The following is a 12076-nucleotide window of genomic DNA, read 5'->3' as shown; positions in this document are numbered from 1 at the left end:
TAAACATGTCTTAATTGTTGCATTGCTTTCCTGCTGTGGAAGGAAATTGCTTAACTTGGAGATTTATTCATCACATGTGTGTTACATATACAGGTTAAGTGAGTGGATTTAAATAGCCTTTTTCTTTTTTTTTTTAATCCCCATAGAAAAATTTTAGAGAAATTACCAGTGGGTTAATCATCTTTTTTTTTTTTTTTTTTTTTTTTTTTTTTTTTTAGTTTCAAAATAATTCTTTTGTGTTTTGGCTTTCCAAATATTTCTAGGACCAAGATGGTTCCCATATCAAAGGCCTGCTGATTAATTTTATCCATCACAACTGGCCCTCTCTTCTACGGCATCGTTTTCTGGAAGAGTTTATCACTCCCATTGTAAAGGTATATTAACTTCTAAATTACCATAATGGATATTTTAAGGCCCCTACTCAATGCTTATATGCATATAACCCCAGTGATGTACGGTATACAGGGGACTCAGCAGTGTGCAAAACAATAGCAACATGTTCTTTACCACAGGTGTCTAAAAACAAACAAGAAATGGCATTCTATAGCCTTCCTGAATTTGAAGAATGGAAGAGTTCTACTCCAAATCATAAAAAATGGAAAGTCAAGTACTACAAAGGTTTGTAAGGAAACCCATATAGAACTTCTCATTTTGTTATATATAATTGTACAAGATTATATGGAGTAACTTGATATTCTTGGTTGTGTAGGTTTGGGCACCAGCACATCAAAAGAAGCTAAAGAATACTTTGCAGATATGAAAAGACATCGTATTCAATTCAAATATTCTGGTCCTGAAGATGATGCTGCCATCAGCCTGGTCAGTTTGAGTTCTCTTTCATACATACATTCTAGTTTTGTAAATCACTGCTTTAGCTAGTCGATTGAAACAATAATAGAATGTTTTATAGAATATAGAATGTTTTTAGTAAGCGTATCCTAGAGAAAGGGACCATATGTTTTAGGAAACTGAGTTTATTGTTTGTTTAGTTTTTATATAAGAGATTTTGGGAGATTGTTCATACCAGTGACATCTTGTTTATCTCTAATGTGTAGGCCTTTAGCAAGAAACAGATAGATGATCGAAAGGAATGGTTAACTCATTTCATGGAGGATAGAAGGCAACGGAAGTTACTTGGCCTTCCTGAGGTAAAAATCTTATATACATGTGGGCATCTGGGTGGCTCAGTTGGTTGGGCATGTCCAACTCTTGATTTTGGCTCAGGTTGTGATCTCAGGGTCATGAAATCAAGCCCCACATGGAGCTCTGTGCTGGGAGCCTGCTTGGGATTCTCCCCACCCCACCCACGTGCTTGCTCACTCACTCTTTCAATCCAAAAAAAAAAAAAAATCTTATATATCCTACAACACAGTGACTAATTGATTCAGTAAAAAAATTAATAATAGATAACTATATAAATGTGCTTATTTAGACTGCTGCATAAATGTATGGGGCCTGAAAATTTTAAAGGCAATGCAGTTTTTCCTAATTGTGCATCAATTAAATTTGCTTTATCTTTAAAACCTGTAAAGTACTTCTACATAATTTGGTATATTTGAGGGACTTAATAATTATCATAGAATTGATATGCTGAAAGATGTCTTTGTTTTATTTTTGGTGTTAAGCATTGTTAAAATCAATGATTTTTTTTAAACTAGATCATGTAATAACTCTCTTTGGTCCCTTAGGATTACTTGTATGGGCAAACTACCACATACCTGACATATAATGACTTCATAAATAAGGAACTTATCCTGTTCTCAAATTCTGATAATGAGAGATCTATCCCATCTATGGTGGATGGTGAGTTCCAAGATGTTAGCCTGTTTTTATCATACATAGAAATCAATGTCCAGAAATGGTTAAATTGAGGATACTAATAATTGTACCTCTTTCATTTTGAAGGTTTGAAACCAGGTCAAAGAAAGGTTTTGTTTACCTGTTTCAAACGGAATGATAAGCGAGAGGTGAAGGTTGCCCAGTTAGCTGGGTCAGTGGCTGAGATGTCCTCTTATCATCATGGTGAGGTAAACACAAAGTCCATAAATGTTTCCAGAAAGCATTATAGCAATAATACCTGCAAATCATTTTCCAAACATTTAGTGAGAGTACTTGGTGAGATGAACACTGGTTCATCCACAGTAGAGGACAATTTGGTGCAATCTGTCAAACTATAAATGTGCTTACCCTTTGACCTAACAAATCTATTTCTAAAAATTATATTCTGGTAAGGAGACTCATAAATCTGTAAGGATCTATATTCAAAGACACTCAGTGATGTTTTGGGGCGCCTGGGTAGCGCAGTCGTTGGCGTCTGCCTTCGGCTCAGGGCGTGATCCTGGCGTTCTGGGATCGAGCCCCACATCAGGCTCCTCCCCTGGGAGCCTGCTTCTTCCTCTCCCACTCCCCCTGCTTGTGTTCCCTCTCTCGCTGGCTGTCTCTCTCTCTGTCAAATAAATAAATAAATAAAATCTTAAAAAAAAAAAAAGATATTCAGTGATGTTTAATATACCTTTGTGATGCTAAAATTTAGACACTGAAAATGTCCATCAATTGAAAAATTGTTGTAGATTATGACACATCTATGCCTGAAATCAATTATATAACTGAAGTAAATCTGTGTGTACTGACATTGAGAATATCCATAGTCCATTGTCAGTGAGGAGAAAAAGAGCCAGAACAGTACGTAAAGCAAAATACCTAGAAGGGTGTGCTCCAGGTTAACTTTGGTTATCCTGTGAATTAAAAAGGACAACTTTCTGATTTTTTTATATTTCTGAATTGTTTGATTTTATACAAACATATATTCCTTTTTTATTTTGTGATTAAATTGCTTTTTTGCGTTCATTATATTTTAAAGAACTAGGTTGCCTATAGGTTTCTAGAACTTTAAATGTAATGATTATCTCACTTATTGCTTTCAATCAAAACATAGTGGGCATTCAGGGATGCCTGGGTGACTCAGTCGGTTAAGGTCGGCCTTCTGCTCAGGTCATGATCCCAGGGTCCCAGGATCGTCCCACATCAGGCTCTTTACTCAGCAGGGAACCTGCTTCTCCCTCTGCCTGCCGCTCTCCCCGCTTGTGCTCTCCCTCTCTCTCTCTGGCAAATAAATAAATAAAATCTTTAAAAAAAAAAAAAAACATAGTAGGCCTTCAGTAAACGTTCTCACAACAAACATTTGTTGAAAGCTTACCATGCACCAGGTATATTAAAAAATCACATATGTTCCTTACTTGAAGATATAATCACAGTTTAATCATCCACCGCACACACACGCACACACACACACACACACACACACACACACAAACTATAGAATAAAGTGATACATGCTAGAATAGAAATGAACAAAGTGTTGTAACACAAAAGAGGAAATATTTCATTCTGCTGAGGGTGAAGAGAAGAGCTATGCCTTCACGGTTGAATAGGACTTGATAGAAATTATTGGAAGGCAAGACCCCTGAACTTGGAGCCAGAAGTCTTGAGTTTAGATACATCAACCGTGTAATTATCTGGGAAGAGTCAATAAACATCTATACCTCATAAAACCTTACAGGATTATAGTGAGGCTTAGTCATAATAATGGAATATTATTAGAAGCCTACAGATCAGATTAACAAATCTTTTTCCACCCCCAGATGTCACTAATGATGACCATTATCAATTTGGCTCAGAATTTTGTGGGTAGCAATAATCTGAACCTCTTGCAGCCCATTGGTCAGTTTGGTACTAGGCTGCATGGTGGCAAGGATTCTGCTAGTCCTCGATACATCTTCACAATGCTCAGGTGAGTATGCCTTCAGTTTCTAGTGAACTGCCATTTCCAGTTTTGAAATAATGTGACATTTAGTTGACCAAAAATATAAAAATTCAGTTAATCAGAAAATGTACTTTTGATGTAGATGCTTAGAGTATTAATTTTTAAAAAACTAGCTCACTTAAAGTTCAATTACGCTACTCTTTACAATAAGCAGAAAGTCTAAATTCTATTTCAGTTTGATAGCCGTGCCTTTGAATTTCTTAGAAGTGTTGTTTCCTTGTCAAACTAAATGTTTTTACTTCCATTTCTTATATTTTCTTCACTTGCATCGTACAGAGCGGTGGTTCTCAGCCAGGGTAGATTTTGCACCACCATCCCATCCCCCAGGAGGTGTAGTAATGTCTGGAGACATTTTTGATTGTCATGACTAGGGGAGCTGTGCTACGTCAAGCGGGCAGCAGCCAGAGCTACCACCAAACACCTCCATAACAAGGAATTACCTGACCCAAAATGTCAATAATGCCCAGGTTGCGAAACCCTACTGTAGAGTTGGGGTCAGAGTAAAGAAGAACTTAATTCTTCCTAAATATCACAGTTGAAATTTTACTCTTTATAAGTCTATGGAAAATATATTATGAATAGTCAATTTTCCACTGTCCCCTTACTCAACCTTTCAGCAGCGTTAGCTAGTTAATCACTTCATCCTCCTTGAAACTCTTCTTTATTTGGCCTCCAAGATACCAGACTGTTGGCTTTCTTCCTTATTTGTCTTCTTTGCTAGGTCCTTCTCATCTTCCCAGCCTTTAACTACTGACCTTCCCCTTAAGCTCCTTCATTAGCTCTCTTTCCACTAGCTGTACTCACTTCTTCGCATCCATGGATGATAACCCATCCATCTAGTGTCAACAGCTCCAACCCTGAATCTCTTATACCTGACTACCCTCTCAGTATTTACTAAGACACCCCATTTATCTAAAGTGCTATAATATAGTCTACCATCCTTCTTTCTTATGGCAGCCAACTGATTTTTTTTAAATAGATCACTCTGGTTCAGAACCTTCCAACTTTCTCATTTAGAGTAAAATCTAAAGGACCTACATGATCTATGTCCCCACTCCCCATATCTTTTGACTCCATCTCATACTGTCTGTTACAAACACACCTGGCCTCTGCCTATATTCAAACATGCCAAGCACACTCTCTCTTCAGGGCTTTTTACTTACTGGGCCTTCTGCTTACAACACTCTTTCTCCAGATAACCTCATGATGGCTTATTCTCTCAATTTCTTCTCTGCTCTAATGTTATCCTTTCAGAAAGTGTTACCATTCATTAGCACCTTCAATCATTCCATCACTTTTACCTACTTTTTTTTAGCTTTTTTTTTTTTTTAACTTTTTCTTAGCATTTATCCCACCATCTGACAAGATGTATGTGCATTGCCTATCTCCCTGTAGTAGAATGTGAGCTCCTTAGGGACTTTATGTCTGCAGTACCCGGCACATACGAAGTGCTCAATAAAGAGTGTTTGGGGCGCCTGGGTGGCACAGCGGTTAAGCGTCTGCCTTCGGCTCAGGGCGTGATCCCGGCGTTATGGGATCGAGCCACATCAGGCTCCTCTGCTGTGAGCCTGCTTCTTCCTCTCCCACTCCCCTTGCTTGTGTTCCCTCTCTCACTGGCTGTCTCTATCTCTGTCAAATAAATAAATAAAAAATCTTTAAAANAAAAAAAAAAAAAAAAGAGTGTTAAATGATTATTAGTCAGCAAGTAAAGGCAAAGTAATTTTCATGCATAGATAAAAGATAACAGATGTCCTTTTCACAAATTAAGTATCAAAGTCAGTATTTTTGTAAAATAACATTCTTTGATTGTTTTCTTTAGCCCTTTGGCTCGGTTGTTATTTCCACCAAAAGATGATCACACATTAAAGTTTTTATATGATGACAATCAACGTGTTGAACCTGAATGGTACATTCCTATTATACCCATGGTGCTGATAAATGGTGCTGAAGGAATCGGTACTGGGTGGTCCTGCAAAATCCCCAACTTTGATATTCGTGAAGTTGTAAATAATATCAGGCGTTTGATGGATGGAGAAGAACCTTTGCCAATGGTAACTATTCTGTGTATATCAGGATCCTTCCTTTTCCTCTGGTTTCAATTCAGTAGACTATATAAAGAAGACACATAAAATTTATTTCATACTTTAATGTTCATTAGATTTATTGTTTAATGCTGTTGGGATTTCTGTTTTTAGTGTCGTCACATTTAGAAAACCTATTCTTCTTTAGGGGTGCCTAGGTGGCTCAGTCGTTGGGCGTCTGCCTTCGGCTCAGGGCATGATCCCAGCGTTCTGGGATTGAGCCCCACATCAGGCTCCTCCACTATGAGAGCCTGCTTCTTCCTCTCCCACTCCCCCTGCTTGTGTTCCCTCTCTCGCTGGCTGTCTCTCTCTCTCAAATGAATAAATAAAATCTTTAAAAAAAAAAAAAACAAACCTATTCTTCTTTAAAATACCAATTTAGCTTCCAAGTTACAAGAACTTCAAGGGTACTATTGAAGAGCTGGCTCCAAATCAATATGTGATAAGTGGTGAAGTGGCTATTCTTAATTCCACAACCATTGAAATCTCAGAGCTTCCTATCAGAACATGGACCCAGGTAAGTAATTGTGGATTTCTTCTTTGATTTTTTGTGTACTACTACTTGTTGAATACTCCTAAGCCCGTATTTTAGACACTTACAAAAGAATTATATCTTTCTTTAGACATATAAAGAACAGGTTCTAGAGCCCATGTTGAACGGAACTGAGAAGACACCACCTCTCATAACAGATTATAGGGAATACCATACAGACACCACTGTGAAGTTTGTTGTGAAAATGACTGAAGAGAAACTGGCAGAGGCAGAGAGAGTGGGACTACACAAAGTCTTCAAACTCCAAACTAGCCTTACATGCAACTCTATGGTATGTCTTATTTTATGAGAGGCACCCATGTTTCAATTTATATTGAAGTTTAATATCAGTTTTAAAAGGATATCCTAGAATACTTTTATATTTTTGAAGAATGAATCATTTCTCTAAAGCCATTAAAGTTTAGCCAATTTATCTGTTCTTGACTCTAAATCTTGTTTTTCTTTTCTAGGTGCTTTTTGACCATGTAGGATGTTTAAAGAAATATGACACAGTGTTGGATATTCTAAGAGACTTCTTTGAACTCAGGCTTAAATATTATGGATTAAGAAAAGAATGGCTTCTAGGAATGCTTGGTGCTGAATCTGCTAAACTGAACAACCAGGCTCGCTTTATCTTAGAGAAAATAGATGGCAAAATAATCATTGGTAAGTTTTTGGGTTAATAACTGTACTACAACTACAATTATGCCAAACTTTAAGCATTATGGGGGAGAGTAATGGTGGGGAGGGAGGGCAAAATCATTTAGTTCCGATAGCTTTTCTTAGATGACATCTTGAGAAATCATGGTTTAGTTGACATTTAGACAGAGAATAGAGATAGAAAAGTACCTGTGTAAAGTGATCAAGAGAAGAGATGGTAAGTCTGAGGGGAGAAAAAGGCCAGAAGGAAGATTATAAATAGCTTATATTACAACTAAATTGTGTACCGAAGACTGAGAGTCATGTCTCCGAATTTTATTTTTTTTTTAAGACATTCTAGAAGCAATTAAGTCAGGGTTTAAGTGACCTGGAAAGAAACAGTTCTGATAAAAGCAGGGTTGTAAGGAAGTTTAAAAAAAAAAAAAAAAAATAGCTCAGCCCTGGCCAGGGCTAACTAGGAAAGCCAGGCAACTACCTTATGGGTTATAATAGCAAATCCCAAAACATGGCAACATGAGTTCCTGGTGATTACAGAATAATTTTCTGGTGGTACACAAAAATGTTTAACTTAATAGTTACATGTTCAAATCCATGAATATTTTTTAAACTGATAACACTAGCATAACCACCCCTTAATTTCATAGAATTACTGCTTCAGACAAAGCTAAAATGAGTGATAATGAACATAATTCAAAGAAAACAGAAAGTAAAGGTTGTGTCTAGTTGACTGGAATTTAGGGAATAATGGGACTATGCAGTCTTCTTGAGTATAAAAATGTAGAGGGCCTAAACATGTAATCTGTATCAAGTTAATTGATAAAAAATGGTGCTCAGAAATTCATTCCAAAATATCTTGTAGCTAATAACTTAATATCCCTCAAAGTGTAATAAATTGACTGCAGTAGTCATTGGAAGAGAGGTACTCTAAAAAGGAATGGGTGCAACATGGAGAAATCAATGGTTGGGTTGGTGGCACTAAAGTCTTGCCCAATCAAATGTTAAAATTTTCAAAAGGGAGTATAATTAAGGTAGAAACTTATCAGAAATAAAGGTTTGATTGTCTTCTGTCCTTTTAAGAGTTATAATCAGATCAACAGTTTCATAATGTGATTTGACTGTCCCCCTTATGGTAACTTACATTTGTCAGTGGTTTAGGAAAAGACTTTTCTCTAAATCAGGATGTACAGATTTATGCAAGACAAGGACAGTTTAATTATTAATTTTAATCTTTTGAATTAATATGGTAAAACCTATTCCTTTTCTAAATTATTGCTCAAAACCATTATTTCTGTTTATATTTTTTAACAGAAAATAAGCCTAAGAAAGAATTAATTAAAGTTCTGATTCAGAGGGGATATGATTCAGATCCCGTGAAGGCTTGGAAAGAAGCCCAGCAAAAGGTAATTTCTCGTTTAGCATTTTCTATGTTCTTAAAGACTGTATAATCTAGTGTCTCTATTTCATATTTCCTGTTAAAGCTACATTTTAATTCCTCCACTAGGTACCAGATGAAGAAGAGAATGAAGAGAGTGACAATGAAAATGAAGCTGAAAAGAGTGACTCTGTAAGAGATTCTGGACCAACCTTCAACTACCTTCTTGATATGCCTCTTTGGTATCTCACCAAGGAGAAGAAAGATGAACTGTGCAAACTGAGAAATGAAAAAGTGAGTTGTTGGTGGAGAGTAACATGTTGCTAAGTTGTTCCAATGGTGAAGGTAAAAACTGTGCTTCATGAAAATTGTGTGCTATTTATGCCCAAAATTAACTCTAATTTTCTTACTATCTTATGAAGGAGCAAGAGCTAGAAACATTAAAGAGAAAGAGTCCATCAGATTTGTGGAAAGAAGACTTGGCTGCTTTTATTGAAGAGCTGGAGGTGTGTAGTTTATAACTGACTATGTTAGAGTTTTTATTAATGAAATAGTACATTCTAGCAATATACCTCTTTGTCAAGAAATTTCATAGTTGGGGGCGCCTGGGCGGCTCAATTGGTTGAGCGTCTGCCTTCGGCTCAGGTCATGATCTCCAGGTCCAGGGATCATGCCCCACATCAGGCTCCCTCCTCAGTGGCGAGTCTGCTTCTCCCTCTCCCTCTGCTGCTCCCCCTGCTCTGCTCTCACTCTCTCTAATAAATAAACAAATATATATGTTTTTAAAAAAGAGAGAGGGAAAGAAAGAATACAAGAGGCATAAGGAAACATTCCACGATAACACAAAAAAGAACAGATTGTTAGAATGAAGTAAATTATGGCCAGAAGCATACTACCTAGAAGTTTTTGGACAAAGAGAGGAAAGGGTAGGAGCTGATTTCTAACTTATTGGGACTGAGACGATGAAGAGAATTTAAATATGGAAAAACACCAACCCAGTCTCCCAGTCAACCTACAAGGACAAAAATGTTTACCTTCAGGGCTAGCTAATCAGTAGTTTCAGAAGATATTTTTTACCTAAATCTCACTAATATGCTTTGTTTTCCAACATTATTTTAAGATAAGATAAAGCATTTCATAAATTAAGTTAAAATGCTTAAAATGCAGTTTTATATTATTACACTTCGGTATGGATGTACAAGTGGAATTCCATCCTTTCACTTCTTATTTGAATTTACAAATATGTGTATATGTAGCTACATATTTTATCCTAACACAGTTTCCCCTTTTTATCTTCAGAAAGCTTAAATGGTAGAATCAAGAGCAGAACCCAATCTTCTGTGTCCACACTTGTCAAAGTGGGCCTTAATTATATCTTCACTATAATTGATGGCATACTTAGTTGTGGCAAGTAGCGTCGATTTTGTAGTGTATTTGTTGACTTATAAACTTGTTTTCTTTTACCCCATTTGTAGGCTGTTGAAACAAAGGAAAAACAAGAAGAACAAATAGGACTTCCTGGGAAAGGCGGGAAAGCAAAGGGGAAAAAAACACAAATGGCTGAAGTTTTGCCTTCTCCATGCGGGAAAAGAGTCATCCCCCGAGTGACCATAGAGATGAAAGCAGAGGCGGAAAAGAAAATTAAAAAGAAAATTAAGGTACTATTCTTGAGGGGCGCCTGGGTGGCGCAGTCGTTAAGCGTCTGCCTTCGGCTCAGGGCGTGATCCCAGCGTTCTGGGATCGAGCCCCACATCAGGCTCCTCCACTGGGAGCCTGCTTCTTCCTCTCCCACTCCCCCTGCCTGTGTTCCCTCTCTCACTGGCTGTCTCTGTCAAATAAATAAATAAAATCTTTAAAAAAAAAGAAAAAAAAGTACTACTCTTGAAAAGTTATACATAAATACTTAAAACTTATTTCAGCTTTAAATTGAACAAATGATATTATAAAATTTCTATCCCATAGTTTGCAATTAATCCTATATTTAATCATAACTTTGTTTTCCTGTGAGCCTGATTTTTTTTTTAATGTTTAAATATCTTGAAAAAGTCATACCCATCCCCTTTATTCAGAGCTCTTAACCAAAATTTAAGGGGAAAGATCACTCTTTGACCAGTTATATATTTGTATATTTGACCTTACATTATTCCAAATAATAAGTTAGCAGAACTTGACCATCTTTGTCTTATTCTCTTTTAGAATGAAAACACTGAAGGGAGCCCTCCAGAAGACGGTATCGAACTAGAAGGTCTGAAACAAAGGTTGGAGAAAAAACAGAAAAGAGAAGCAGGTATTAAAATATTTTAAGTAGAATGGTACAGAGTTGAGATTAAATTGTGTCTGTTACCTAGTACATTCCACATAGATGTTAAGTAAGTCCTTACTGAGTAACATGATGGAAGGCTGTGTCTAAAGTTTACTTGAACCTCCCTAATACTGTCCTTGGATATGATTTATTTTAGAAGAGATCATTTTGAAATAGTTTGTTAATTTGGCAACTTGAATTCCTTAGTTGGGATCTAAAGAAAACACACTCAGGGGGCGCCTGGGTGGCACAGCGGTTGAGCGTCTGCCTTCGGCTCAGGGCGTGATCCCGGCATTATGGGATCGAGCCCCACATCAGGCTCTTCCGTTATGAGCCTGCTTCTTCCTCTCCCACTCCCCCTTCCTTCTCTCGCTGGCTGTCTCTATCTCTGTCAAATAAATAAATAAAATCTTTAAAAAAAAAAAAAAAGAAAACACACTCAGTTTATTAAATTCCACTTTCTAGCCAATTATAAGGCTCTAATATATATTAATATATAAAGCTTCTTAAGAATAGTGAGCACATCTTTGTCGTGTTTATATTATCCCTAAAGTTGAACACCATGCCCGGGATATAAGTAGTACTTAGTAAATTAAATAGAATTAAGAATTCTACTAACCATTTGATTATACCTTTATTGAGTATCTACTTTTTTTAACTTCTTAAGATATTCACATACCAAATTCATCCATTTAAAGTATTCCATTCAGGGGCACCTGGGTGGCACAGCAGTTGAGCGTCTGCCTTCGGCTCAGGGCGTGATCCCGGCGTTCTGGGATCGAGCCCCACATCAGGCTCCTCTGCTGGGAGCCTGCTTCTTCCTCTACCACTCCCCCTGCTTGTGTTCCCTCTCTCACTGGCTGTCTCTATCTGTGTCAAATAAATAAATAAAATCTTTAAAAAATAAAAAAAATAAATAAAGTATTCCATTCAGGGGCACCTTGGTGGCTCAGTTTGATTAACCATCTGCCTTTGACTCAAGTCATAATCCCAGGGTTCTGAGATCGAGCCCCATGTTGGGTTCTCTGCTCAGTGGGGAACCTGCTTCTCCCCCTCTCTCTGCAGCTCCCCCTGCTCATTTTCTCTTCCTCTCTGTCAAATAAATTAATAAAATATTTTAAAAATAAATAAAGTATACCATTCAATCATTTTAGTATACTCAGAAGTTTTAAAACAATTTTTTGCACCAAAAAGGAACACTGCCCGTTAATGTTCACTCCCCATTTCCTACCAATTTCCCCTCCCCTAGGCAACCATTAATCTACTTTCTATCTCTAAAGTTACTTATTCTGGACATTTCATTTGA

The 12076-nt window shown here is 37.0% G+C and overlaps 1 protein-coding gene across 2 annotated transcripts in view; it reads left to right on the top strand.

Annotated features, from left to right (window-relative positions):
- TOP2A (DNA topoisomerase II alpha) overlaps positions 1–12076 on the top strand; it is a 28064-nt gene that overhangs the window by 10221 nt on the left and 5767 nt on the right. For both annotated transcript variants that reach the window (XM_019805665.2, XM_002924935.4), the window contains exons 14-29: positions 264–374; positions 513–618; positions 710–819; positions 1056–1148; positions 1689–1803; positions 1906–2027; positions 3642–3790; positions 5643–5874; positions 6287–6421; positions 6528–6728; positions 6907–7102; positions 8405–8496; positions 8598–8762; positions 8891–8974; positions 9944–10126; positions 10665–10755. In XM_019805665.2, coding sequence (XP_019661224.1) covers positions 264–374; positions 513–618; positions 710–819; positions 1056–1148; positions 1689–1803; positions 1906–2027; positions 3642–3790; positions 5643–5874; positions 6287–6421; positions 6528–6728; positions 6907–7102; positions 8405–8496; positions 8598–8762; positions 8891–8974; positions 9944–10126; positions 10665–10755 — 2185 coding nt within the window. The remainder of the gene's footprint in view (positions 1–263; positions 375–512; positions 619–709; positions 820–1055; positions 1149–1688; positions 1804–1905; positions 2028–3641; positions 3791–5642; positions 5875–6286; positions 6422–6527; positions 6729–6906; positions 7103–8404; positions 8497–8597; positions 8763–8890; positions 8975–9943; positions 10127–10664; positions 10756–12076) is intronic.

This window comes from Ailuropoda melanoleuca, chromosome 13 (genome assembly GCF_002007445.2).
Source record: "Ailuropoda melanoleuca isolate Jingjing chromosome 13, ASM200744v2, whole genome shotgun sequence".
Lineage (NCBI taxonomy): Eukaryota > Metazoa > Chordata > Mammalia > Carnivora > Ursidae > Ailuropoda > Ailuropoda melanoleuca.
Note: the sequence above shows the minus strand (reverse complement) of the source record. Positions and strands in the feature narration are given on the sequence as shown.